This window comes from Thunnus albacares, chromosome 12, assembly GCF_914725855.1.
Source record: "Thunnus albacares chromosome 12, fThuAlb1.1, whole genome shotgun sequence".
In the NCBI taxonomy this organism is placed as follows: domain Eukaryota; kingdom Metazoa; phylum Chordata; class Actinopteri; order Scombriformes; family Scombridae; genus Thunnus; species Thunnus albacares.
This window is the reverse complement of record NC_058117.1, coordinates 14,691,573-14,714,402: the sequence shown is the minus strand read 5'-3', so window position 1 is coordinate 14,714,402 and position 22,830 is coordinate 14,691,573. Positions and strand designations below refer to the sequence as shown.

The 22,830-nt window shown below is 40.7% G+C and overlaps 2 protein-coding genes across 4 annotated transcripts; both read right to left on the bottom strand.

The window, feature by feature from the left end:
* Positions 1–3,429: 3,429 nt before the first annotated feature.
* On the bottom strand, positions 3,430–9,068 carry LOC122994627 (T-cell acute lymphocytic leukemia protein 1). Of its 2 annotated transcripts, none has more exons than XM_044369418.1 (4): positions 8,871–9,068; positions 6,994–7,562; positions 6,467–6,585; positions 3,430–5,479 (listed from the first exon to the last, which is right to left on the bottom strand). In XM_044369418.1, exons 2-4 carry the CDS (start codon positions 7,518–7,520, stop codon positions 4,956–4,958), a joined length of 1,170 nt encoding a protein of 389 aa, XP_044225353.1. In that variant the 5' UTR covers positions 7,521–7,562; positions 8,871–9,068; the 3' UTR covers positions 3,430–4,955. The 2 variants fall into 2 exon arrangements, with proteins under 2 accessions (XP_044225353.1, XP_044225354.1); XM_044369419.1 differs by having other exon boundaries at positions 6,497–6,585; positions 8,871–9,064.
* A 1,584-nt stretch (positions 9,069–10,652) lies between these two features.
* Positions 10,653–22,797, bottom strand: si:ch211-13f8.1. Of its 2 annotated transcripts, none has more exons than XM_044369387.1 (10): positions 22,058–22,797; positions 20,259–21,493; positions 18,786–18,852; positions 17,089–17,241; positions 14,565–15,739; positions 13,604–13,757; positions 13,017–13,236; positions 12,514–12,626; positions 12,244–12,434; positions 10,653–11,679 (listed from the first exon to the last, which is right to left on the bottom strand). In XM_044369387.1, exons 2-10 carry the CDS (start codon positions 21,457–21,459, stop codon positions 11,486–11,488), a joined length of 3,468 nt encoding a protein of 1,155 aa, XP_044225322.1. In that variant the 5' UTR covers positions 21,460–21,493; positions 22,058–22,797; the 3' UTR covers positions 10,653–11,485. The 2 variants fall into 2 exon arrangements, with proteins under 2 accessions (XP_044225322.1, XP_044225323.1); XM_044369388.1 differs by having other exon boundaries at positions 13,604–13,754.
* Between the last annotated feature and the right edge of the window lie 33 nt (positions 22,798–22,830).

Below are 22,830 nucleotides of genomic sequence, written 5' to 3'. Positions count from 1 at the left end.
TAAACAGTCAAGACCTCTCACCAGATTAAAATTGATAATAACTCATTCGTCAGTGCATAACAGTAATCTGTCTAGAAGACAAATTGCATTTAATATTTTACTTCACTAAGAGCGTGCTTTTATGCTGTGATGTATTTGTTTGTGAGAGAGAGAGTAGGCAGATTGTATTAACTTTTAAAGGCTTTCAGTTTAAATTTACCATTAAGATGCATTTAGTATATTTCATTGCTGACACTCAGATGTTTTCATGTTGACTCATGATTGAAAAATATTAAATTGAGGACCTAAATCTTATATTTATAGGAACATTTATTAGAAACATTTGCTTCTTAAAAGTCACAGCAGTCAGTCTTTGTCTAACTTTGCTTGAAATCTTCAGTAATTTGGATAAAAATGTTAAATCAATTACAATCTATATTGTATCTTAAATAAAAGACCACTAAATCTTGTAAGAAAGATTTTGATAATGTTAATGTAGATATCGTCTAGTTTTGTTGTTTTTTTGTTTTGTTTTGTTTTGTTTTTTGAGAAGAAGGCCATCACAAGTTTGGTTTAGCAGGTTTGAGTATTTTCCATGCAATAAAATATCTCCTTTTTCTCTCTCTTTACTTTTTTTCTCACACAGAAAAACTTAATATCCTGGGTCATTTTTTGTAGGTTAGGTGCATATTTGGCTCATAAAAGAAATTCGACATATAAAAGAATCAGAAGAAAGAATCCCCATTCAGCCCACATGTTACCATTTTGAGAAATACCTTTCCCTCTGTATTAACTTGGGTACCTACTCTATCTGTCATTCACTATATATCTCCAGCACAGGAGATGCCTTCACCCTCTTAAGCTTGGACTTTCATATCATAATACCTTCAGTTTAATATTATGTATCAAATATCTTACAGTTAGAATGTTAAATTCCACTGGAGTAATAACCTACATAATTTAGTTGAGAATGTCATTATCTATTATCAGTTATCAATGCCATATACTATTATTTGCATAGTTATGTGCATGTGTGCATCTCATACATTTTTTATACAAAGCACAAAACTTGCAGCTTTTATGTGTGGAATCTGCTCACACAGAACATGTATATTCCCTCTGTTTTCCTGGGGGACACACATAAGACAATAAATTATTACATTATTACATTAAATAATGTGACATAATAAACACTAAATTGTCATAATGTTTCCAACCATGTCCCAACTAACATCATGAAAAACAAGCTGCATTTTTTCTCATTTATGTCCTTTAATTAATAATTAATAATTGATTCATAATTAAATAGCAGGTGCTTTTTTTCTTCAAAATCCAACATATGAGCTCATACTGTATGGGTATATAACCATAAATTCAAAGGTCAAAGCAGAGAACGGAATAATGATTGTAATTGTAATGTGTTTTAATTAAAGGTGACATTTTGGAATGTTTGTTTGAATGTTTGTAAAGGTGGCACCAATCACACCATTTTCTATCACTTTGCCAAATGTTGTCAAATCATTACGCAATGACACTTCTGAAAGAATCCTCTACTGTGAATCAATTAGTCATTTATCACAAATAATTACATTGCTGACTTATTGTAGGTGTCAATCTTGGCTTTGTGAATTAGAATTCAGGAAGTTCTTATAGTTACCAAACAATGTTCACAAACTGATTGATTCATAAATATCGATGGCGGTATTCATCAGGTCATGACTGGAAGGATTTTATTTTTCAGCCGAGTTTGGGTCCTGTAAGCTAAAGTTTCCCTCAGTTGAAGAGTCTTTATTAATAATTGGAAAAATCTATTTCTAGATTAATTGAAAGTTAACTTTAACTAAGTGCAAATGTGTTTTACAAAGAAACATTAACATAAAACTGAAACGTGTTAAAGAGGAAAACCCAGAATGACATCTCCATCTATTGGTGAAGGACGTACATTTACCTCAAATTTCCACAATATTTATACTGCTGCTGTTGGTGGTGATGGTGGTGTGTGTGTGTGTGTGTGTGTGTGTGTGTGTGTGTGTGTGTGTGTGTGTGTGTGTGTGTGTGTGTGTGTGTGTGTGTGTGTGTGTGTGTGAGTGTGTGTGTATGTGTATGTGTGTGTGTATGTGTATGTGTTTGTGTGTTTATGTTAAAATGTTATTCTGCTTGTTTGTTTATAGGCCTATCTGTGGATGCGTGTGTGTGTATGTGTGTGTGCATTTATGTATTTTCTACTACTCTGTGTGAAAATATAAATAACTACCTTGGCGGTGTGTGCAGTGTAATCTGTTCCCAGCAGGCTGGATTCCCACTGAGAGAAAGACAGTATATTGTTCCTGCAGCACCACAGATAACAACTCATTAGCATACTGAATCATTTGGCTGCAAGAGCCACTCTGCCACCCATCTGCACTGAGCTGATAAACACACACACACACCAGCTCACACACATACACACACACACACACACACACACACACACACACACACACACACAAACACACATACACACAGACACACACACACACACACACAGATCTATGCAGAGCACATACATACACATGCACACAAACTAGCTCACACAAACACACAGACACAAACATGCACAAGCCTCTTCTCGTTCTCTCCCTTTCAATCCCTCATATACTCTCCCTGTATCCCTCTCTTTTTGTGAGTCTGTGTCTTTTTGGAGAGTCAGGAACACTGAAGCAGGTAAATGTTTGGCAGGCATTAACCCAGAGAGCCCCTCAGTGGAGTCCCAGCACAGCCAGCGCAGAGCACAGGAGAGGTCTCCAAACACCTGGTTGTCTCTGATGCTCTCTGGAAGCAATTATAGTTTTTTAGAAATGTCTAAGTGCTGCCGCTGTTGTTGTAGTAGTGGTACTAGTGGCAAAGTCTGCTGTGTAAAGTTACGGAATATAGGAAAGAAGACTTCAAAACATTTAAGTAGGAAAAGCTACCACTACACAATTTCTCTTTCCAGTGACGACCCCGGGTTAATGAACACAACTTTTCTATTGCATAAGTAAATAACTTGCAGGCGGTGGGAGTCTTGATCAGAATGGCTGTTTCACAAAGTGCGCAGACACAACAGCGTGCAAACGAGTGCAGTGGAGGCTGTCAAAACCACTTTCACAATGGCAGGATATCCTGTAGGTCACCGAGCCACGTTAACCTCTACAGGAAGTTGTCACTTGTTGGGAGGAAGTGAGGATTCCAGCATCCATTGAGGGAGTTTCATAAGGAGGCTGCGGTTTTAACTATACACTCTGTATAGATAAGATGGGAAACAGTTGCATGGTTTGCCTGTCAGCCTCTAGGGATTACTCAATTAGATTACGCAATTATGAATAGGAGTGTAAAGGGTATAAAATGACTCATATATGATGCAATGTGGCACAAAAGTATGTATGATAAAGGAACTGAATTGAATTGAACAAGAGCCACAACATGCTTGAGTGAGATCAAATACAAGGCTTTTCCTCTGCGTGTTTTATTCAGGGGTTTTGTATAAAATTCATCGTTTTAACATTGGATATATTTATAGATACAGCTATCATACAACAAATATGTCATTACCAAACGTACAATGTCCCTTTACTGCAATTCATAAAATACCATAGTTACCAAAGGTACCAATATAGGCTACTAAGTCCTGCTAAAAAAGCAGAATAACCTACAACAGTGAGCAATACTTAACTCTTCAGAAAACTGCTGGTGTTGTTATGATATTAACACTGTGGGCTGTATGTGTGTGTGTGTGTGTGTGCCTCTATGAGTTTGTCTGTGTGTGTGTGTGTGTGTGTGTGTGTGTGTGTGTGTGTGTGTGTGTGTGTGTGTATGTGTGTCAAATGTGGTAACAAAGGGATTTATTTGTGTACCTTACTAAACTACAACTGCATTACAGTTAAAAAAAAACACTGAAACAGACATTCATATCAAAAGGACTGCATGAGTCATTTCCATGATTTTCATATGACCCACATTTTGTACACTTTAAGAATCACTGCATGTCTTGTACCTCCACAGCAAATTCAAATAATTAAATTCATGTTCAGGCAGTGAAACTGTTTAACTGTCTGTTGCCGTATTTGGTGTCGTTTTCTCATCACCAAAGTGTAACAGAAGTAAAAGGTACCACATTAGATGTACTACGTTCAGCTGTTTGTTTTTACATTTTGAGTTTCTCTCATCTCTTCTCTCCTTTCTTTTCGTTTCCTGTCTCCTAAAAGACCATTTTGCAAGTAAACCCGTCAACAAACACACTACGGTACATCTTAAACCACATTACTTGAGTCACTGTTATTACATTGTGCAGTGAAAATATAATGCTATTTACAATACATAACTGCATGGGTACAATTAGCGTCCAGTCCATTTATTTACGGCCTCCAACTGAGGCAAACTTACTTTTGTGTCATTATTCTAACACATCAAATTTGTTGGGCATAAATCTCCAGGTTTTCTGGCTATTCTGGCTACTTCTTGTTACCAAAAGTATCATCATCGAAGCATTGGTCAAAACTTCAAAATTACATCGTTGTCATTGTTGATTGTTTCTTTTGTTTGGTCTTGTTTTGTTTTGCTTTGATTGCTTGTTCTTTCTTTTTTTGATTTTTTTTTTAATTTTTAAATTTTTTTTTAGAATAACCAGTCTTTGGACTTTCAAAGCACGGAAAGTTATGATCCGCAGGTCAGTCAAAGACATGAGACATGCAGAATTTACAAGTCTTTTGTTGGATCAAATTCAATCGATCACCAATCAAACCAAGCTATTCATCAGTGCTGTCTCAGATGTAGTGTGGAGACAGGTACTCATGATCCATGTTGGACAACACTATCTCACTACATGGTGCTTGATTCTGCTTCCTATAACCAATGTCTCAGTGTTTAACGGGGTCCTGAGCATATCCATCACTTTTTTAGTCTCTCTCATTGTTCTCTTTCAGTCTCAGGAGTTGTGTCCATGGTCTATTGGCAGAGCATCATCGGCGACTGGAGCCATCTAATGGGCGTCCATTGCGCCTCAGATCCCTAGCAGCTAGATGGAGCGGAGGTCCACGTGAAGCCGGTAGAGTCCTTGGAGCCGGAGGTGAGTCCTGGTCCTCCATAAAGCTCTCAGGACTGCCCTCAGCATCGCCATCAGGCAGGCTTCCACAGCTGGAGCCTGGTGACATTGTCTCCAGAAGATCGTCCCTGGCCAAGCCCACCACTGTTTCCTGATGTGGTCCACCCTGAGGGCCCCCCTCATGGGCCCCAACCAGCAGCCCAGTTTCCCCATCAGTTGTGCTGCCAACATTCCTCCCTCCATCCTGGTCCTCCAGGAGGTTGGAGAGGAAGCTGATGTACTTCATAGCAAGCCGCAGGATCTCGTTCTTGCTCAGCTTCTTGTCCGGAGGGTGAGTGGGGATGAGTTTACGGAGCTCTGCAAACGCTCCGTTTACATTCTGCTGCCGCCAGCGTTCACGGCTGTTCGTGAAGATACGACGTACAATCTTTGGCTGGCCAGCTAGCAGAGAAGCAGGGAGGAGAAAAGACAGGCATGGAGAGGGTAAGAAGAGGAGGCATCAATAGAAGACAGTAACACGAATAACATGAGATGCAGAGCTAAAACAGATAATGCAGTGAGTAAAAGCAATACAAGGGCATAAATAAAGAATGGAAGAAGAAAAAAGTTAAGAAAGACATGAGAAATTTTAAGAGGAGGCAGCAGGAGATCAGATTCACAGGGTTTAAGAGAAATTTGCTTGAAGGAAAAAGAAACATAAACTCAAACGTTTTCGTTTAACTATGAAACTGCAACATTGTCCTCCGTACAATCATGGATTTTTAGATGATGGAGCAGAAGCTATGGAGACTTGCAAAAGTGTATATGCTGTATAAATGCTGTGTGCTACTCTATGTAACAGAACAAAACAAGAGAAAAGGCTGGTTTGGCATGCCAAACACCAGGAAAGGGTGTTAGGGAGACTGTGTGCTTCCAATTTAATATTCTATGTACTTTTTTATTTATTTATTTAGGTATGAAATATAAAATGCCCCACTGCAGGTAGTCACATCCTCCCACCCCCCAACAATGGTGTCTTCCAGGCTTTTGTCGCCCTTGGAACACACCCAGTCTATCTTAATCCTTCAGCCCACTCTGCAGTAAAACCTTGGCATGGAGGCAGCAGCACCCCCATCCTCCACCCCTGTATATGGCAGTGAGTGGGCAGTGGTGGAAAGGATGTTTTCAAATGAAATAAACCCCAAATCCGCCTGAAAAGCATATACTTTAAAGGCACACAGGTACATGTATTTGACATTCAGATTGGCTGTATTCATTTGTGCCATGAATTATGAGTTAAACAGTTAATATTTTCTTTTTGCAAGGCATCTTCTGCAGTACTCAGATTAGGTACAGATCCAAGTCAGTGGATGAATGACAATGGGGATGAGGAGGGAACGTTTAGGGGACTAATTGGCAGAGGGAGGACACAGCAGAAGTGCGTCTTACCATACTTATAAAGATCTAAAATGCGCCTACCCTCGTCGAGTTCAACCTCATAAGGCGCAGGGCGGCGCTTTACCCTGTTGCTTGGGTACATGCTGTACTGCTCCGACTCCCCTCCGAGACTACAACAACAAAAAGCAGACAAAAGGTGCACAGGTATATGAGAAGACATCAAATCAGCATACTGTACTTCATTTCCTTCAGTGCATTTAACCCCTTTACACCCCCCACTCCTTGCACCAGGAGTACACACACACACACACACACACACACACACACACACACACACACACAGACATTCAAGCCTAGGTCTCTTTACACATGCTAAATAATGGTAACATGAAGACTTAATCATCATTGCACTACAAGCATTCTTTCACCCTATACAGTACCCTATCCCTACAGGCCATAATAAGGCAACATCTAAAAGCCATGGAACTTTCTATGGTGAATGTTCACAATGATAAAATGAATAAAATGAAACGTGCATTCATAAAACTATGTTTTTGTTTCACTATCTCCACCTTTACCTGTTGATGGCGGCGAGAGGCTGCGCCAGGTTGTAGAGCATCGCCCGGGCCGGGACAGGAAACGCGTTTGGGCTCAGCTGGACCATTCGAGCGTCGTCTCGTTGCGGCGGCGGCAGCGGCAGCGGTGGAGGTCTGCGAAGTTCTGTGATCGGCACCAAATGGCTTTCAGTCCTCTGCTCCACCGCTTTTATAGCGTCCCTCCTGGAGAGCTCGATCACCGGCACTTCCCTTTTCAGGTCAAGGGCGTTGTGAGAGGCAGTTTCCTTGGCAACGCCGTTGATGATGACGCTGATGCTGGTCCCGTTGCTGGAGTTCTGCAGAGGAACGTCATCCGTCTCCTCAGCCCCCTTGAAGCTCCCTCCCCTCTCCTCCTCCTCATCCTCCTCCTCCCTCTCCTTTCTCCTCGGCTCCTCGTCCTCCTTGCATCCGTTCTGTCTGGAGATGATGGAGGAGTCCTCCCGCTTTCCAGGACCGGACTCTGCATCGGGACTTCCAGGACAAAGCTCCGGCTGCCGTTTTTCCATCATTTTTATAGGCTACCGTCACCACTCGCTCGAGTCCACTACGTCCTAAATAAGATTTCTTTCGATTAATTTATGCTCAAAGTATTATTTGTCAGTCATATTGTACCAGATAAAACCACGAATTCGCTGTCAATGCAAGCAATCAATTATCAATCAATTATTACTGTTATTAAATTTATTCAGATTATTGTTATCATTATAATTATAATCAATTGTTTGCATTAGGCTACATTTCCAAATAGTATCAAAAAGATAATTAATTGGCTATTAATTGCTGGCTAGATTTTTCTTTTTCCCAATTAACGGGCTACATGTTTTCTCGATATTTTACAAAGATAAAAAGCTCAAATGCAGCTTTTTTCCACAAGGGAGGATAATGTTATAGCCTTTACTATTATTGACAATTGGAATATGTTTTAATTGTCTAGGACTTTACATTTTTTGTACATTTTGATGGTTTGAAAGCTTTACTTAAAGTTGAACTGCTAGGATATAATGTAAAGGCTGTTGTACACTTATGAATTCGCCTCAAATGAACATTTTGTGAATGTGGTGTGTAGTGTTATTTTTCAAACGTTATCATTTAAGAAGAGTTTTATCTTGTGGTGCATGCATGTGTTTTTTTTCTTGCCTGTGAACCTTTTATCTAACGCTTGGCCTTCAACACATACAAAGTTAATGTATTAATGCATGTTAACATATTTGAGCTGTGCTTAAAATTTACATTAGTAGATTTTAAAAGCTCATTTTGGCTGCTGTTTATTTACAGGTGAAATTATCGTCTGTAATGAGGCAATGGAAAGATTACAGCTGCCAAAACCACGAAGAGCTGGTATATTCTTCGTCGAAATAAAACCCCTCCTGTTTTCTGCCCTCAGCAAATCCAGAAATAGCCTCGAGAAAGCTTTAAAAAATACTTGGATCTGATCATTTTCATAACCACAGATGTCAGAGCAGCTTGTGTATTTTTTAGCCCATTTTATCGCGGCGTATAGGCCATAATGCTGTTGTTGTTAGAGCCGAACATCAAAGGGTTGACATACTGAATACACCACATCAGTTTTTTGGTGTTTGCTCGGTTATTAATTGTATAAATATCCTCTGAATATTATTACAAACGAACATCATACCGCCAATGAAAAAGCGCACTTTTATAACTGGGAATTCTCCAACAGGCCTCGCATCCGTTATTACATCCCGTACAGCCATCGGAGCGGACAATGGCAGAAAATATTGGTCAAATATTTCGCACATAGCACCAATAAAATGTAGACGATATAACAGTCCAATTACAGCCTTTTCGGAACAACGAATATGGTGGTTTAAATAAAGAGATGTCATTTCTGCACTTACCGTTCCAGCCGTGTTGTTGATGTTACTGTGTAAGTGGAGCCATTTTGTGAGTGGGTCATCCATGTCTGAGGTTTTTTTCTTTTTTTTTCTTTCTGCCAGTTGTGGAGCAGTGTGTATATGTGTGTATGTGTGTGTGTGTGTGTGTGTGTGTGTGTGTGTGTGTGTGTGTAGCTGAGTTATTCCTCGCCGCATCCAGTGCGCTCCCTCAGTGTGGGGAGCGGAACACAGGCCGCAATGTGGCCGAGCGAGATAAGCGCACGGCAGCGGCCTCTTCATTCCCGATAAGCCCCTAAACCCATTATTTATGAAATGATTCATTATTATTTGGCTGTCGTGGGCTATATAGGCTTGTGGAGGGCAAAGCATTAAAAAAAAGCAAACAGGCACAGCGCCTGTAACAACGTGAGGTATATACAGTAGCCTGAGCTATAGTTGAGGTGTTTTAATTTTTTTGATGAAAGAAACAAAAACTCAGGTTAAGCTTTTGACCTATTTATATTTTCAACAAAAGGGTTTTCCGCTAAGCCCATTTATCCTGAAATAAGATAACTGGTAATAGCAGAGGGTCGACTAGTTGTTGTTGTTTTTTTTTTGTTTTTGTTTTTTTTTTCGTTTTTTTCCTAAAAAGAGTAACAACATATCCATTAATCCATATCCATTACTGCGCCCTGAGCCTGGATGTGCCACTGATAGGAATAGATTGCTAAAATGATGCGGCTCCAATTATGATAAGGATGTCTTAATTGAATGGGGAACAATACTTTATTGATATAAATAAATACATAGATAGATTAATAAATAAATGGGCTATTGCGTGTCATTGTCTGTGTTGGGGGCCTTGGACGGCGGTTCCCGGGGTCCGTGGGGAGTCATGGCTGGAGGAGATAAAAGCGCATCGGCTTCTGGCCGCATCAGATAAAAGAGCAGCAGCATCAACGGTGACACGCTATCAGAGCACATTCAGAACAGCCTAAATGGTAGCAGGTACATCCTAATAACGGATTTTTCACACAGCTTTCTTTTCCTTTTTAGTCAAATAAATGTATACATTTAAATAAGCAAATAGGCCTAAATCTATAGTCAAATAAACCTGTGAAGTGGGGAGCGCAGGCTGGGTTATTGGATATAAAGATACAGTAGATACAGATAGAACTATGAAACATGTGTTTAGAAAAAAAAAATGCGAGTACCACAATCAGTCACGACCTTTAAACAGACCTGTTGAAGCAGCAGTCACGACCACCATCCCACATCCTGCTTAACAGCATAGCCTGACATAATCCCTTTAAAGTTCTGTGTAAGCACCTTCTAATGAAATCGCGATTGTGCCAAGATTTTTGGGGGGCACTCAGCACTACTTCAGCTGCAAATTAATCATTTTAAATGTGCAGAATAGAACTATATTAAAACCTGCAAAGAGTAATGACTGACTACAGTTTTAAGTTTCATGAGCTGTACTTTCAACACAAGAATATAAGTTTATGAATTCCTGTAAGAAACGACACTCTAAAAGTTTGAATATTTCAAATATGTTGATGCATCTAAGTGAATGGAACAGAATCTGATATTATAGGCTATACCTTTTGGAGTTGTTTTACCATTTATGTGGCTTAGGTGTGCATAATTAATTCATGTAAGAATCAAGAATAAAAAGTTTGACAAAATAAATAATCTTTATTCAGAAGCAAACCAGTATCAATCTCATGGAGGAATAGGCGATACAGCACGTGACTGAAAAGAAGAAACGAGTATTTGCTTTTTTGTTCAGACATATTTGTGATCCAGTGGAGGATGCCATATTTCTTTTTTTTTTTAATGAAATATTGTTGTGCTTGTGCAATTAGCTCGTGGTTTGAGGGTCTTTTGAGCAAAAGATAAAATGTGTGGCACATCCTGATCACCTGAAATAATCAAACAAGATTATTGAGGATGTATAAAACTGAAAACATGTGACACAACACGGTTCCACACCCACTCACTGAACAGTATGGAGTCTCACTCTGTGTGTTGTAACTATCAAAAAGCAAAATAAATCACAATTAGAACATCACGTGAGAAAAAGGGCAGTCAAAATGTCAAAATGCAGGCCAAAGTAGCCCCTTTGTTTTCCTAATTAAAATGTGTCACTTTTATTATTTTGGAGAGAGTTTGATTTGGAGAGATTTTAGGATGGGGATAAACATATATATATATTGGATGAAATTACTCCTAATAATCCAAATATGACAATGAAACACAAAGTCATGCTCAAAAACAAGTCATTCTGGGTTTTAATCAGTATCACTGGTGTTACTTTTGAATTAGAATCACAATATTCTCTAATCCAGTTTCTAACTAGTCCACTCTAGCGCATTTGTTTGGTTTTAGATTTGTTATTTTTAACCATTTGCCATTGTAATCCAAAGTCCCTTGTAGTGTCATATTGTTCAGGTTACATTCATGTGAAATGAACCTCTAACCCTGTTATCACATGTAGCCGTTTTGCTATATGAAACTGCCCTGAAATATGCACTGACTATCTACAATACTTTATAGTCCATCAGCAGTGTTTGCAGTGGCCAATTATAATCCACAGCTACCGGAGAAATGGCTGTGTGCCATGCCCATCTTTCCATTCAGCGCTGGTTGCGTCGGGCCGGCATTATCCGAAGAGAAGCAGTGCTTTCCCGTGTCATGAGCCGTGTCACCTGGTCCAGACTGAGTCCAGCCACAGCCTCTCCATTTACCTGTAGAATTTCATCGCCAATGCCCAGGAGACCTACATAAGGGCCTTCACCACTACCATCACCCACTTTCTCGACATATACACCTAGAGGAGGGAGCAAAAAGAAGGACAGATGAAAGGAAGGTAAAGAAATGGTTGGATAGTGAAAGAATGGAGCGAGGAAGTGCAATTTGGAAAGTGGAGGAAAACAGGTGGAAGCAGAAAACAGAGATATGATGCATTTGAGTATAGTGAATCATACAATATATAGAGTATATGCAAAATTGTATTCAGTATAATCAACATAAACAGCTTCGATGAGAAGCATTGTTACACATTTTACAAATAATATGAACTAGAGAATTTCTGCTAAATTGGCCCTGTGTTTTGACATGTTTGATTATGTATCTGATTATGTTTGATTGCCAATTTTACCTAGTTTGCTTTTAACAGTAAAGACCCAAAGGTAAATTTATATCTGAACTATGACATTTTGATTATATTGTCTTTCTTTTTCTATTTTCAAGATACACAACACATCATTGAAGAACACCCTGGCAGTTAGCTCAGGCAAATAAAGTAACCACCATGATTAACAAAACAACTGTAAAACCAAGCTCTACATTTAAAACATTAGTTACAAAGAGAATGTGGATTAAAACAAGCTACCTGTGTCAGGTCGACCTTTGCCCCTTGAGATGACAAAACCAAAAGGACCATTTGGGGGTCTAATGAGCTCCAGGAGGAGGGACCCATCCGGAAAAGCCTGAGTGACCCGGCCTACTGGACGCACTATTCTGGAGGCAAGTATGTCTTCAACACTCAAGGCCCTGTGAAGTTCCAGCTGAGGGCTATCAGGGCTGTAATAGCAGAAATGTAGTTATTTCAGTCAAGATATTTACTTGGATCTCTGTATCACTATTTTTCTTTGAAACCTACCTGGGTGCCAGGCCATATGGTATCTGCACTTCTCCCAATATTGTTGTACGCTCTGTTCTCCTCTCTAAACTCTGAACAGAGGAGGCTTTGCGCAGTTGGGCCAGTGGCAGCACCTAGTGGCAGATAAATGACATTGTAACAAATTCTGTATTTGATATTGCCAAAATTCACCGTATCAGCTTTTGGCAGAGAGTTCTTTATATCTGTTTAGGGTGGCTGCCACAGAAAGTACAAGAAAACACAGACAACCTGGAATACATTATTTCTGTTCCCAGTGTCAGGCAGTAAGGTTGGTAATACTTCAAAGCCTTGGTGGGTCCACTATGACAAATAAGTAGTGAAAGGTACTTCAAAGAGGCAACTGGGAGTTTACAGACATGTAAATAAAATGTTTTCTCCCTTTGGTCTACCTGTTTGAGGTAAAAAAAAAAAAAAAAAAAAAAAAAAAAGCAGCCCTGAACCAAGATCACATGGCAGGAAACATCTACACTTGCATTGCTCACCGTGTTCAAGGTCTGCAGAGAGGGTGTCCTCTGTATGCGGATGGTGGGCTGTGGTCTGCGTGTGGGGCTTGGGGAAGTTGAGCTGGCCCGGGGTGCAGTGGGGATACTGAGCTGTTCCATACTGCTGGAGCGGCCTCCTTTCACTAGTCTACCAACACTGTTCAAACCAATGGAGGAAAAGAAGCGACGCAGGAAGAGCTTTGGTCGTCCATCCAGCTTTCTGTAGGGGAGGTTATAGGTATTTTACTGTACAGTAATATAATCTCAAACAGTAATCTAGACCCAACTGCAACACCAACTAAACTAAATTACCAATCAACATAACTGTTTATGAACTGTTGCAAAGAGTTTAGTATCTTGCTTATAGTTTTATCATTCTGCTAATGCTTTTAACTTCCAGAAGAGGGCAGGATTGTCTTGATATTCGCAAAGTATTCCTGAACAATAACATCCTGTGGATTGTAGGTCAAGGTTTTAATCTCCTAACTGCTACCACTAGCACGCTCAAGTAGTTTTGGGAGCAGCGCTGGTGGGGGCAAGGGATTTATTTTCTAAGCTATGACAAGAGCGTTGTTATCTTGGCTTACCTGGACCCATCAGAGTTTTCCTCCCATATGGCCTCAGCTTTCAGATGCTCTGCTCTCAACAGCTCGGCTCTAAGATCCTCAGCCCGAGACATAGCCAGGCCGCGCAGAGCGGTACGACACTCCGAACCAGGACCAGTGTCTCCACTCAGACCTGCTGATAGAACACAATTTACTGTCTGGGTGCCAAAGAATCATTCTTTTCTATTCTATACAATCTGCAAGATTTTAAATGTGATGGTGTGAATACCATCAACAGTTTTCAGCTATGATTTCCTAATCTATGTAGAAAGTGCAGTTCTTTAGCAGAATCTCCACTTTTCCACAACTAACTAGTACATTTACACAAGTACTGTACATAAATTCAATATTTACACAAAATGCTGCTTCATACTTCCACTCCACTGCCTTTCAGGGGGAAATATTGTACTTTTATTCCACCACATTCCACATATCTAACTGCTATATTCACTAGATGCTTTGCAGATAAAAACTTTTCATGCAAAATATCTAACCAGTTTATAAAATATGAGACATTCTTAGTGATGAAAGTACCCAAATTAGCTTCACTTCGACCATCTACAAAACTAAAAAGCTGACTACATTTTAATGCATCAATACAATGATATAACATGTATGCATATAGTATATATAATGCAATATCCTCTGAAAGGATGTGCTTACTTTTGATGAATGTTGCTGGTAATACCTCTGTACTTTTACTAAAGCAAACTTTTGAATGCAGGACCTTTACTTGAAACATACATTTACACTGTTGTATTACTACTTTTACTAAAGTAAAGTAAAGAAGAGTAGTGTTTCAACACTACTTTTCCAGAGTAATAGATCCTTTCATAAAAAGGTAGCATATAAACAGCAGAAACTAAAGGTCCTCAACTCTGTACTATTTTCTACAGGAACTGAAGTCAACATATGGCCCTGCTCATCCTCACTGACCACTCACCTGCTCCATCTGGAGTGGCATCCCAGACTTCAGCAGCTGGCATATCTGTGGTGAGCCGGGCTGGTGAGTACCTCAGAGTGGAGGGCCTGATACAGGGCACTGGGCTGCTTGTTGCAGGCGTCCCTTGGGTTAATGACACCGGGGACTCCCTCCTAGCCTCTGGTGAGTCCATGAGGGCTGAATGCTGAGACGTGCCTTCACCTCCCTGATTTGAGGTCATCTGGAACTGCACTGTGGACTGACCTGCAGCAGAGCGATTCCTTGAGCTTGACTTCAGAGCTGACTTTATAGGAAGAGAAGGGGGAGGTGATTCCCTTATTCCGCCAGATGCCTCTAGCAAATGCGGCTCCAGAGTGATGGGGCTGCCAGGGGCGAAGGAAACGGCTCTGCTCAAATTCACTCTGTTCCTGGGATTAGAGTTACGCCGCTGAGCCCATGACGGACCGTAAGGGCCATGGCCAGACTCTAGCCTGCTTTCTCCTTTCCTGCTCCTTCTCCTAAGTTTACCAAACCCTGAAGATTTCCATCCTGTACTACTCTCTTTATTTTCCCCCAGCACATAAGCTCCAGCAAAAGTGACAGTTAGAGGAGCCTTAGGACGAGTACTCACTTCTGGTTTGTTTGGAGGCACCCAGCGAGGAACTGCTTTTCCCCGTGGGTCCTCTGGGTTGCCCACCTGTTGCTCAATGTTCTGTGGATCTGACAGTGATGAGGCTGGTTGAGGTTCCCTGATTACAGAGCCACAAGCCTCACATTTCTTCACCAGCACTATTATCTCTTTAATCACTGTTGTGGCCTCACCACCGACACCCACATCTTCTTGCTTCTGTGCAGGAGGCACGGAGACACTTCTATGGCTTCTACTCCTCTCTGAACCACTACTGCTTGAATCGGTGTTACTTTCCTTACTCTTGGACTTCATCCCAGGTCTGCCTCGTTGTCTCACCCTGTCTAAGTACCGAGACTCTGCCTCTTTCTCTGATTCATCCTCGAAGCGTACCCGTGTGGGTGAACAACCATACCGTCTGGATCGACTGCCCTGATCACTGGGGGAAGTGTCTTTTTGGTCGGGGACGAGGAGGGGACCAGATACAGTTTGAGCTGTAAGATCTTCTTTTGTTTGAACAACTTTCTGTACTGATGCTGCACAGGGAGACTCAACTTGTTGCTTCTTACTGCAAGAAACAGAGAAACAGTGAATGCATATCACAGACATTCAGTGGACTATAAATTTTGTCTGTAGGAGTTACTCTTGTGTTGAACTCAGTTTATATGCTAGTATCCTATGAAAGTGAGCCAGAACTAAAGCAAAAGTGAACATGAAAATGAAACTAAATCTCAGTCGAATAAAATAGCCTATCACAAGCAGGAAGGCTTCTCTGGGTATGTTCATATATGCCTGACAAAGACCTTCAAGATCGAAACTTTGTCTTATACATTGTTTGGGAGCTTGCAATATTCTATGTGTGGGATACCTCTCTTATCCCCTTATATGGTGCTTATTTTCAGAATAAGGGGTTTCTTATGATAGAATAAACCAAAGACAAGGTATATTGTAATGACAAATACAGTATGCAGGGTCTACAGATAGTCTAACAACAGGTTTGTTATGCAGTCAAGATTGTAAATGCTCGTAATTCTAAATTAAGTGAATGCTTTGCTGATTTAAGGGGATTTCAGGAATAAAACTGTGTGACGTATATGCGATTACATAAACAGAATGACACCAAACATTTTCACGACACTGTCATCTCTGTGTTTGTACTTACAAAGCATAGTCAGGTTGCAAAGCTTTAACTTATTTTCAGTTATGCAACATTAGCTTTGCTAAAACAGGCCAAGTGCAAGAGAGGGATATAAAGCAGAGAGAAACATAATGGAGACACAAGGGATAAAATAGACAAAGGAAACAAAAATAAAGATTTTGAAGAAGCCAAGGAAGTCCTTGCCAACATACAGTACTGTGCAAACCTTTTACACACTTAAAATGTTTATATTATTATCCATAACGCAATACCATCAGGGAGGCATCTGATTGGTCCCAAATTTAGTTTGCAACATGACAACCTCCCCAAACATACAGCCAGAATCATAAAGAACCATCTTCAGCAACAAGAAGAACAAGTCCTGCAACAGATGGTATGGCCCGTACAGAGCCCTGATCTCAACATCAACGAGTCAGTCTAGGATTACATCAAGAGACAGAAGCAACTGAGACAGTCTAAATCCACAGATGAACTGTGGCAACTTCTCCACGAGAAGATGTTTGGAACAATTACCTGCCAAGTACTTTGAAAAACTGTGTACGGGTGTACCGAGGAGAATTGGTGTTGTTTTAAAGGCAAAGCGTGCTCACACCAAATACTGATTTTATTTGTGCTTCCTCTGTTTACTGAACTTTGTATGAAGTTGTATGAACTGATAAATGCAAACTATTCATGGCGTTATTTTTGGAAGCATCCTCACTTGGATTTCAGCGGTTAAAATGTTTGCACAGTACTGTAGGTAGATGTAATCAACTTACGCTGTGGATCTCTGATCAGAATGGGAGCGTCTGCAGGGGCGATCGCCTTTAACATGAGTGGAACGAGCCTTGAGTCGTGCTCGCTCCAGGAGACGCTTGGCTTGCTCATGTCTTGGGCTCAGAGGAAGGTCATCATTGATTACGAGAAGAGACCTGAACATCAACAGAGACGGATAGATGCAATTTAGGACCAAAAGAAATAATTTTGGTCATGAAAATAACATAGAGGTGAATTAAATTGAGCATTTGATGAAGTATTTAAATGTGCAACACTATGACATATCCAGCAACATCACATCCTCCACAGATTGACTTAACATAGAATGAATCAAGCTGCATCTTCCTAAGCTGCCTTATGTAATATCAGATAGATAGAATGGGGCGTGGCACTGGTGGTGAGCAGCAGAGAAACACGTCATCCATCCATCTCTCCTTATGCCCAGCAGCTAAGCTGCTCTGCATTGTGCTTCATCGTCTGTACTTGTCTTTATCCCCTGGCCCTGCGATAAAGATAGCATGATACATCAGCCATGTGGATTATCCTTGTCATGGAGTGAGTGTGATTCATTTTCCCCTGTGTGTCAAGAGGAGAACATGTTGTGATTCAATAGATTACAGTTTGTCATGTCAATCTTTTATCCCAACATTGGCAAACACAGTATAATTAGCAGTTTGTTTTGGTATCCCGTATGCTTCTGTTCCAATCTGCAGTTTATGATGATAATAATAATAATCCCCTTAATAATAATGACCTCTAAATATTGGCAGTGCTGTATATTATATGCTCAAGCTAACATGTTGGCAAGAAAATTCTACATGTGTTCAGACCATGTTAAAATAAATCTCTTTAGAGCATATTGCACTTCCCTCTATACTTCCCCCTTGTGGGCCAAGTTTAAAAAGGGGAGCATGCATAAGCTTCAGGTTGCCTATAATGACTGTATTACTTTAAAAAAAAAAACCTGGGTGGTGCAATTTCTTTTGTAATGCAGGTGTCAACACTTTCCAGGCTCTATTGAGAAATCTGATGTACAAATCTATTTGTCGACTGAATGATTCTCAGGACGCCATTATCATGCGGCTGGCAAATCCTGGTTTCAGTGTTGTACAAAACCAGTCACCCCTGTGGAAACATTGGACAATGTTTTTCTTTTTATTTGAATGTATGTATTGTGCCTTGTTTGTGTTGTGTGTTTTTTCTAATGGACTCTGACAATAAAGTTGACAATTGACATCATTGCTGAAGTTGAAGTAAAAAGCCAAACTTTATTTTTTTTATAGAAATTTGTGTTTTTATTGTTCAGTTGCACAAAATATTCACGTTTGGTTTGGTTTGGTCCCTATCGTAATGTGTCACAATGCAATTAAGAGATTTATTTCATAGTTTCATTTTGGTAAAAAAAACAGCTTCATCAATATATCAAATTGAAATTTTATGCTTCTTTAAAAGCATATTCTATTTAATATTTTAAATCATGCTTGCATTACCTCTTGAATAAATAATATATTCCTGTTGTCACAATGGTTATTTTACTCACACAGTTTGTTTAGCACTCTAACTGCTTCAATCCAGGGGAAACAAAGTGCCACAAGTGGATCTATGAGAGTGGAATTTATGCAGAGGGGATATACATAGTGCATAGGAGTTGTATGTCACCACCCCTGCCAAGCACGTAAAGCAGCATTGCATTGCTCACCTCAAATAGGGTTCAAGTTCCTGGGCAAGAATGGCTGAGTCTGAGATGTCCAAAACCCCAGGGGCACCTGGCATGAAACAGAGGGGAAAAGTAAAAATATTAGCAGATCTGGAAATGTTAGATGGTGTGATTATGGCAGCAATGATGTTACATTTTATGGTTCAGCCATTTTAACACCATGAATATGATTACTGCTACAAAGTTTTCTATTTACAAAACATTGAGTCGTTCCAGTCTCTGTTTTCCTCTACATTTAACCTGCAGGTGTAATGTATTTAATTCCTATTCAGTGTTCATTTCTTATTCAGTGTCTTAGTGTTTGCCTTGTGCAAACATGGAGGGAGCCATCAGCCATAATGTGACCTAGAGAGACATGTTGGTATTAAAGTAATTGGGTCTTTATATAATCATAAGGATTTACATAAACCTTCATACCATTAGATTCAGTGACAGTCTCATAGGTTATCCCTGACTGACCCTTAATGTCACTCAAAAAAACAGAGGTTATGCAACCAGTGAGGGGCAGACATCCCAGAGGGAAGAGGAAAAATAAATCACCTGATCATCATGGATTTACCCGTACGTCTTGCACTGACCATCTATCTGGTATTGACACACTCAAACACACACACACAGAAGACATACACAGTATTACACATACCTAGCATGGGAAAATACATAATCTGTCACCCGAAATGCATACAAAGACATTCATTAGCACAGACAGAGATACAAAATCAGGGACACTTCCCCCACCACTGTTCCGACTGCTAATAATAGCAACATCCTCATGCACATCTGCACATCTGACATCTGCTCAACACTGGGAATCAGCCAGGTTACATATTGTATTTCCATACAACATCAGACAGATAAAGGATTGTTGAAGGCACAGAATTTGTCAATTTGAATACAATTTTAAAATTTTTAAGTGTTTAGACTGTTGTTGGGAGAATATGCAAATGCAATATGCATCTGAATATTCCGTCTCCACTGCTAAGCTACAGTAGATCCCCTGAGCTGTTTAACTGCTAAAAAATACAGCGGTTGCCAGCTGACAATATTTACCTACACTGTACAAGGAAGTTGCGAATGATAATCACAGAACCATGACTGAGTCACTTCTTTAAAAAGAACAGACACACGCCTTCATTCATCTTTTATGATGGCCTGAATTATGTCAATATATACCAACTGTTTTTGCTTGTTTGTTGAGCAGAGCCAGTCATTGTACAAAAGCCCAACAAAAGTTCAGAGGCTTTACAACAGTTTGTCAGACATTACAATCCATTCATCAACAAACTAAAAATAACCACCTTAAAACGGGAGGAGGGATCTCATCTGTGACTTATAGTCTCAAATTGAAATCTCAGCACCACAAGTAAAGCTTTCACTCAGTTTTCAAACACATTAAACACATCATTATTATTAAGTGTGACATTAAATACATGCAGTTTCCTTCAGGAGGCTTACCTTTACAATCCACTCTGTTTGTTGCGTCTCCATGCTGGCTGGCGCTTTCTTCACCACTTTGCTCTCTCTCCTCCCTGCAGTTTTGTTGTCTTTCCCTTAACTTTGCGTAAGCCCTCTGCTTCACCTTCAGTTTCTCATCTGCCAAGAGCATCCCACTTTGTGAAGACGTGCTCTCCCAGCTGTCTGAACTGCACAGCTCTTTGACTGGGTCAGTGGCATCTGTCTCCTTCTGCTCATACCTGTCCAAGTAGCAGTCCACGCTGTCTGAGTGCTTGAATTCTGAGGATGCATCGCTGTCATCCACCACACTTCCCACAGCGCTCCTGGTACCTGCCTCTGCTGCAGGTTTTGACTTCCTCTGAGGCTCTCCCGGTGCTTCTGTCTGAGTATAGTCCTTTGAAGGTAAAGTGGAGGGTGTGTTTGGGCCAACACCATTTAGGAGCAATGTTTCTGGGCGAGCTACTCTCCAGAAGCCCTTTGGAGGTGCCCAGTGTCTGGTTGTTGTGGTAGACGTGGAGGAAGATGTTGTAGAAGCAGATGAGGTGGCAGAAGAGCAAGAGAGCAAAGGTAGTGGAGGAAGAGGGGATGGCTCGTCCTTACTACTGCTCGAGTTATCAGACAGAAGGCTCTCCAGACTGGTGCCCTCCCCAAGCCCGCAAGGCTGGCCTGTCAGAAAACTGACTTGACCCTCATTTCTTTCTCTCTTCTCTTCTTCAGTTTCCAACGCCTCTTGGAACACTTGCTGCCCTTGTGCTTCAGCTGGAGGGCTGTGAATCTCCAACCTGACTTGCACCTCTACCTCCTCCTCCTCATCGCTACTGCTCAAGTTCTTCACAGCACCTGATCGCCAGGAGGTTGCAGGCAGTGGAACCGGACCCTTTCCTCTGGGCCTCTGTCTGAGAAGGACTTCAGATGAAATCTGCCCTGCTGGACTGCTTAACAGCACCTCTGCGTCCAACCTCTCTCTTTCCTTCTCTCTGTCTCTCGCTCTTGTCCTTCTCTGCGTGAGGGATCTCACCTTGGTCTGTAGAGCGTGCACAGCTGAACTCTGAGGAGGGGGAAGTGAGGTGCCCAAAGAGGATGCTGGGAAAACAGGCTCAGGGACAGGGCCGGTAATGAGCCCCCAGTTAATGGGAAGCCCAGAGGGTAAAGGGGAAGTGGATTTTGCTTTGATATCATCCACCACCTTCTCTTCCTCCATTGGCTGGTCATGCACAGTAAAGTCCAGATAGATCCTATTGATAAAGAACAAAGTTTTACTATTTTCATCCACAAGCAGACTCGTCTCTCTTACGTCTATCTGTTGTACAACTCTGTTATCAGCTACTTTCTATCTGATCTGCCTGGTGAAGAGATATGTAATGTGGATTCAGTCACGTTGCCTTATCCGCTGATTACTTTGCAGTGCACAGGATAATCCTTTAGAATGAGAATAAGCAACTGCTGCCTGCAACTGAGCCCCTACTCGGACAAACAATATTTTATATGGGTCTTTTTGCCAAGCAAAAACAACAATACTTGACTAAACAAAACTTCTTCTGTAAATCAGTCACCTGTTCAACAAAAAATGGAGTAAAAATGATTGATTAATTAATCAGCAATAAAAAATTTTAATATTTTAAAATTTTGTGTCATATAGGCTACTGTAGATCATTATGCACAATACTTTGCTCAAGGCCAATTTAACAAATATATTATGAATCTTATAATTGAACAAAGTTGCTTCTCAACACATTCGTTTCAGCCAAATTTAGTTAAATGAATAGACTAACACACACAATGAATGTACAATGGTGTACCTGGATATTTAGTGAAGATGGTGTCCCTTAAAATACAATTCCAGCGCTGACCATCATGACAAAGTTATCATAAATATTGATGCAACAGCACAAATTTAAGTTACCGTCCATGCAACCTGCGACAACCGTGCATATGATGTATTGCGCATCCTCAGGTCGGTAGTCAAGCAAGAAGACGGAGCAACTTTCCCCTCAGGATAAAAAAAAAGAAAACAAAAGATTCCTTAATGATTTTCCAGATCCTAATGTTGTGTTTCTTCCACTCACAGCTCCCGGTCCAGGCAGTGTCAGGCGAGCCAGAGCGGTCTCTCAATGATGACTGGTCCGGTAATCCCTTCAGAAATCAGTAGGATTAGACAAAAATGGAATACAAAAATGCCTGCTTTAATTTCGTCCTTGCCTCGCGAACCAGCCGCAGAGAGAGGCTCTCTGTTGCGTAAGTGCAGAGCGCACACAATGACTCCCACCACACAATAATAAGCCAATGAAAATGAATGTTTTAACTAAAAGGGATGAGCTTAGAGCCTAAATGAGACACCCCAAATTGATTCTAATTTTTGTTATTGATCGATGGTTAGTGGAAAAACAACACTTTATATTTTAGAGCATATAGGCCTAATTCAGCAATGATTATTATTTGTCAATACACTTGATCCCTCCCTCTATCTCAATTCATACGAGCTCTCTCTCTCTCTCTCTCTCTCTCTCTCTCTCTCTCTCTCTCTCTCTCTCTCTCTCTCACGCGCTCGTGCGCACACACACACACACACACA

Bases quoted from the DNA above. Each gene is read 5' to 3' on its own strand.
- LOC122994627 (XM_044369418.1), bottom strand. From the start codon at position 7,520: ATGATGGAAAAACGGCAGCCGGAGCTTTGTCCTGGAAGTCCCGATGCA. The intron at 6,586-6,993 runs GTAAAGGTGGAG...TTGTTGTTGTAG, and splicing joins CCTCTCGCCGCCATCAACAG to TCTCGGAGGGGAGTCGGAGC. The intron at 5,480-6,466 runs GTAAGACGCACT...CTTCTCTGCTAG, and splicing joins TTTAGATCTTTATAAGTATG to CTGGCCAGCCAAAGATTGTA.
- si:ch211-13f8.1 (XM_044369387.1), bottom strand. From the start codon at position 21,459: ATGGAGGAAGAGAAGGTGGTGGATGATATCAAAGCAAAATCCACTTCC. The intron at 15,740-17,088 runs GTAAGTTGATTA...TGTTTCTTGCAG, and splicing joins TCTGATCAGAGATCCACAGC to TAAGAAGCAACAAGTTGAGT. The intron at 13,758-14,564 runs GTGAGTGGTCAG...GTGTTCTATCAG, and splicing joins TGCCACTCCAGATGGAGCAG to CAGGTCTGAGTGGAGACACT.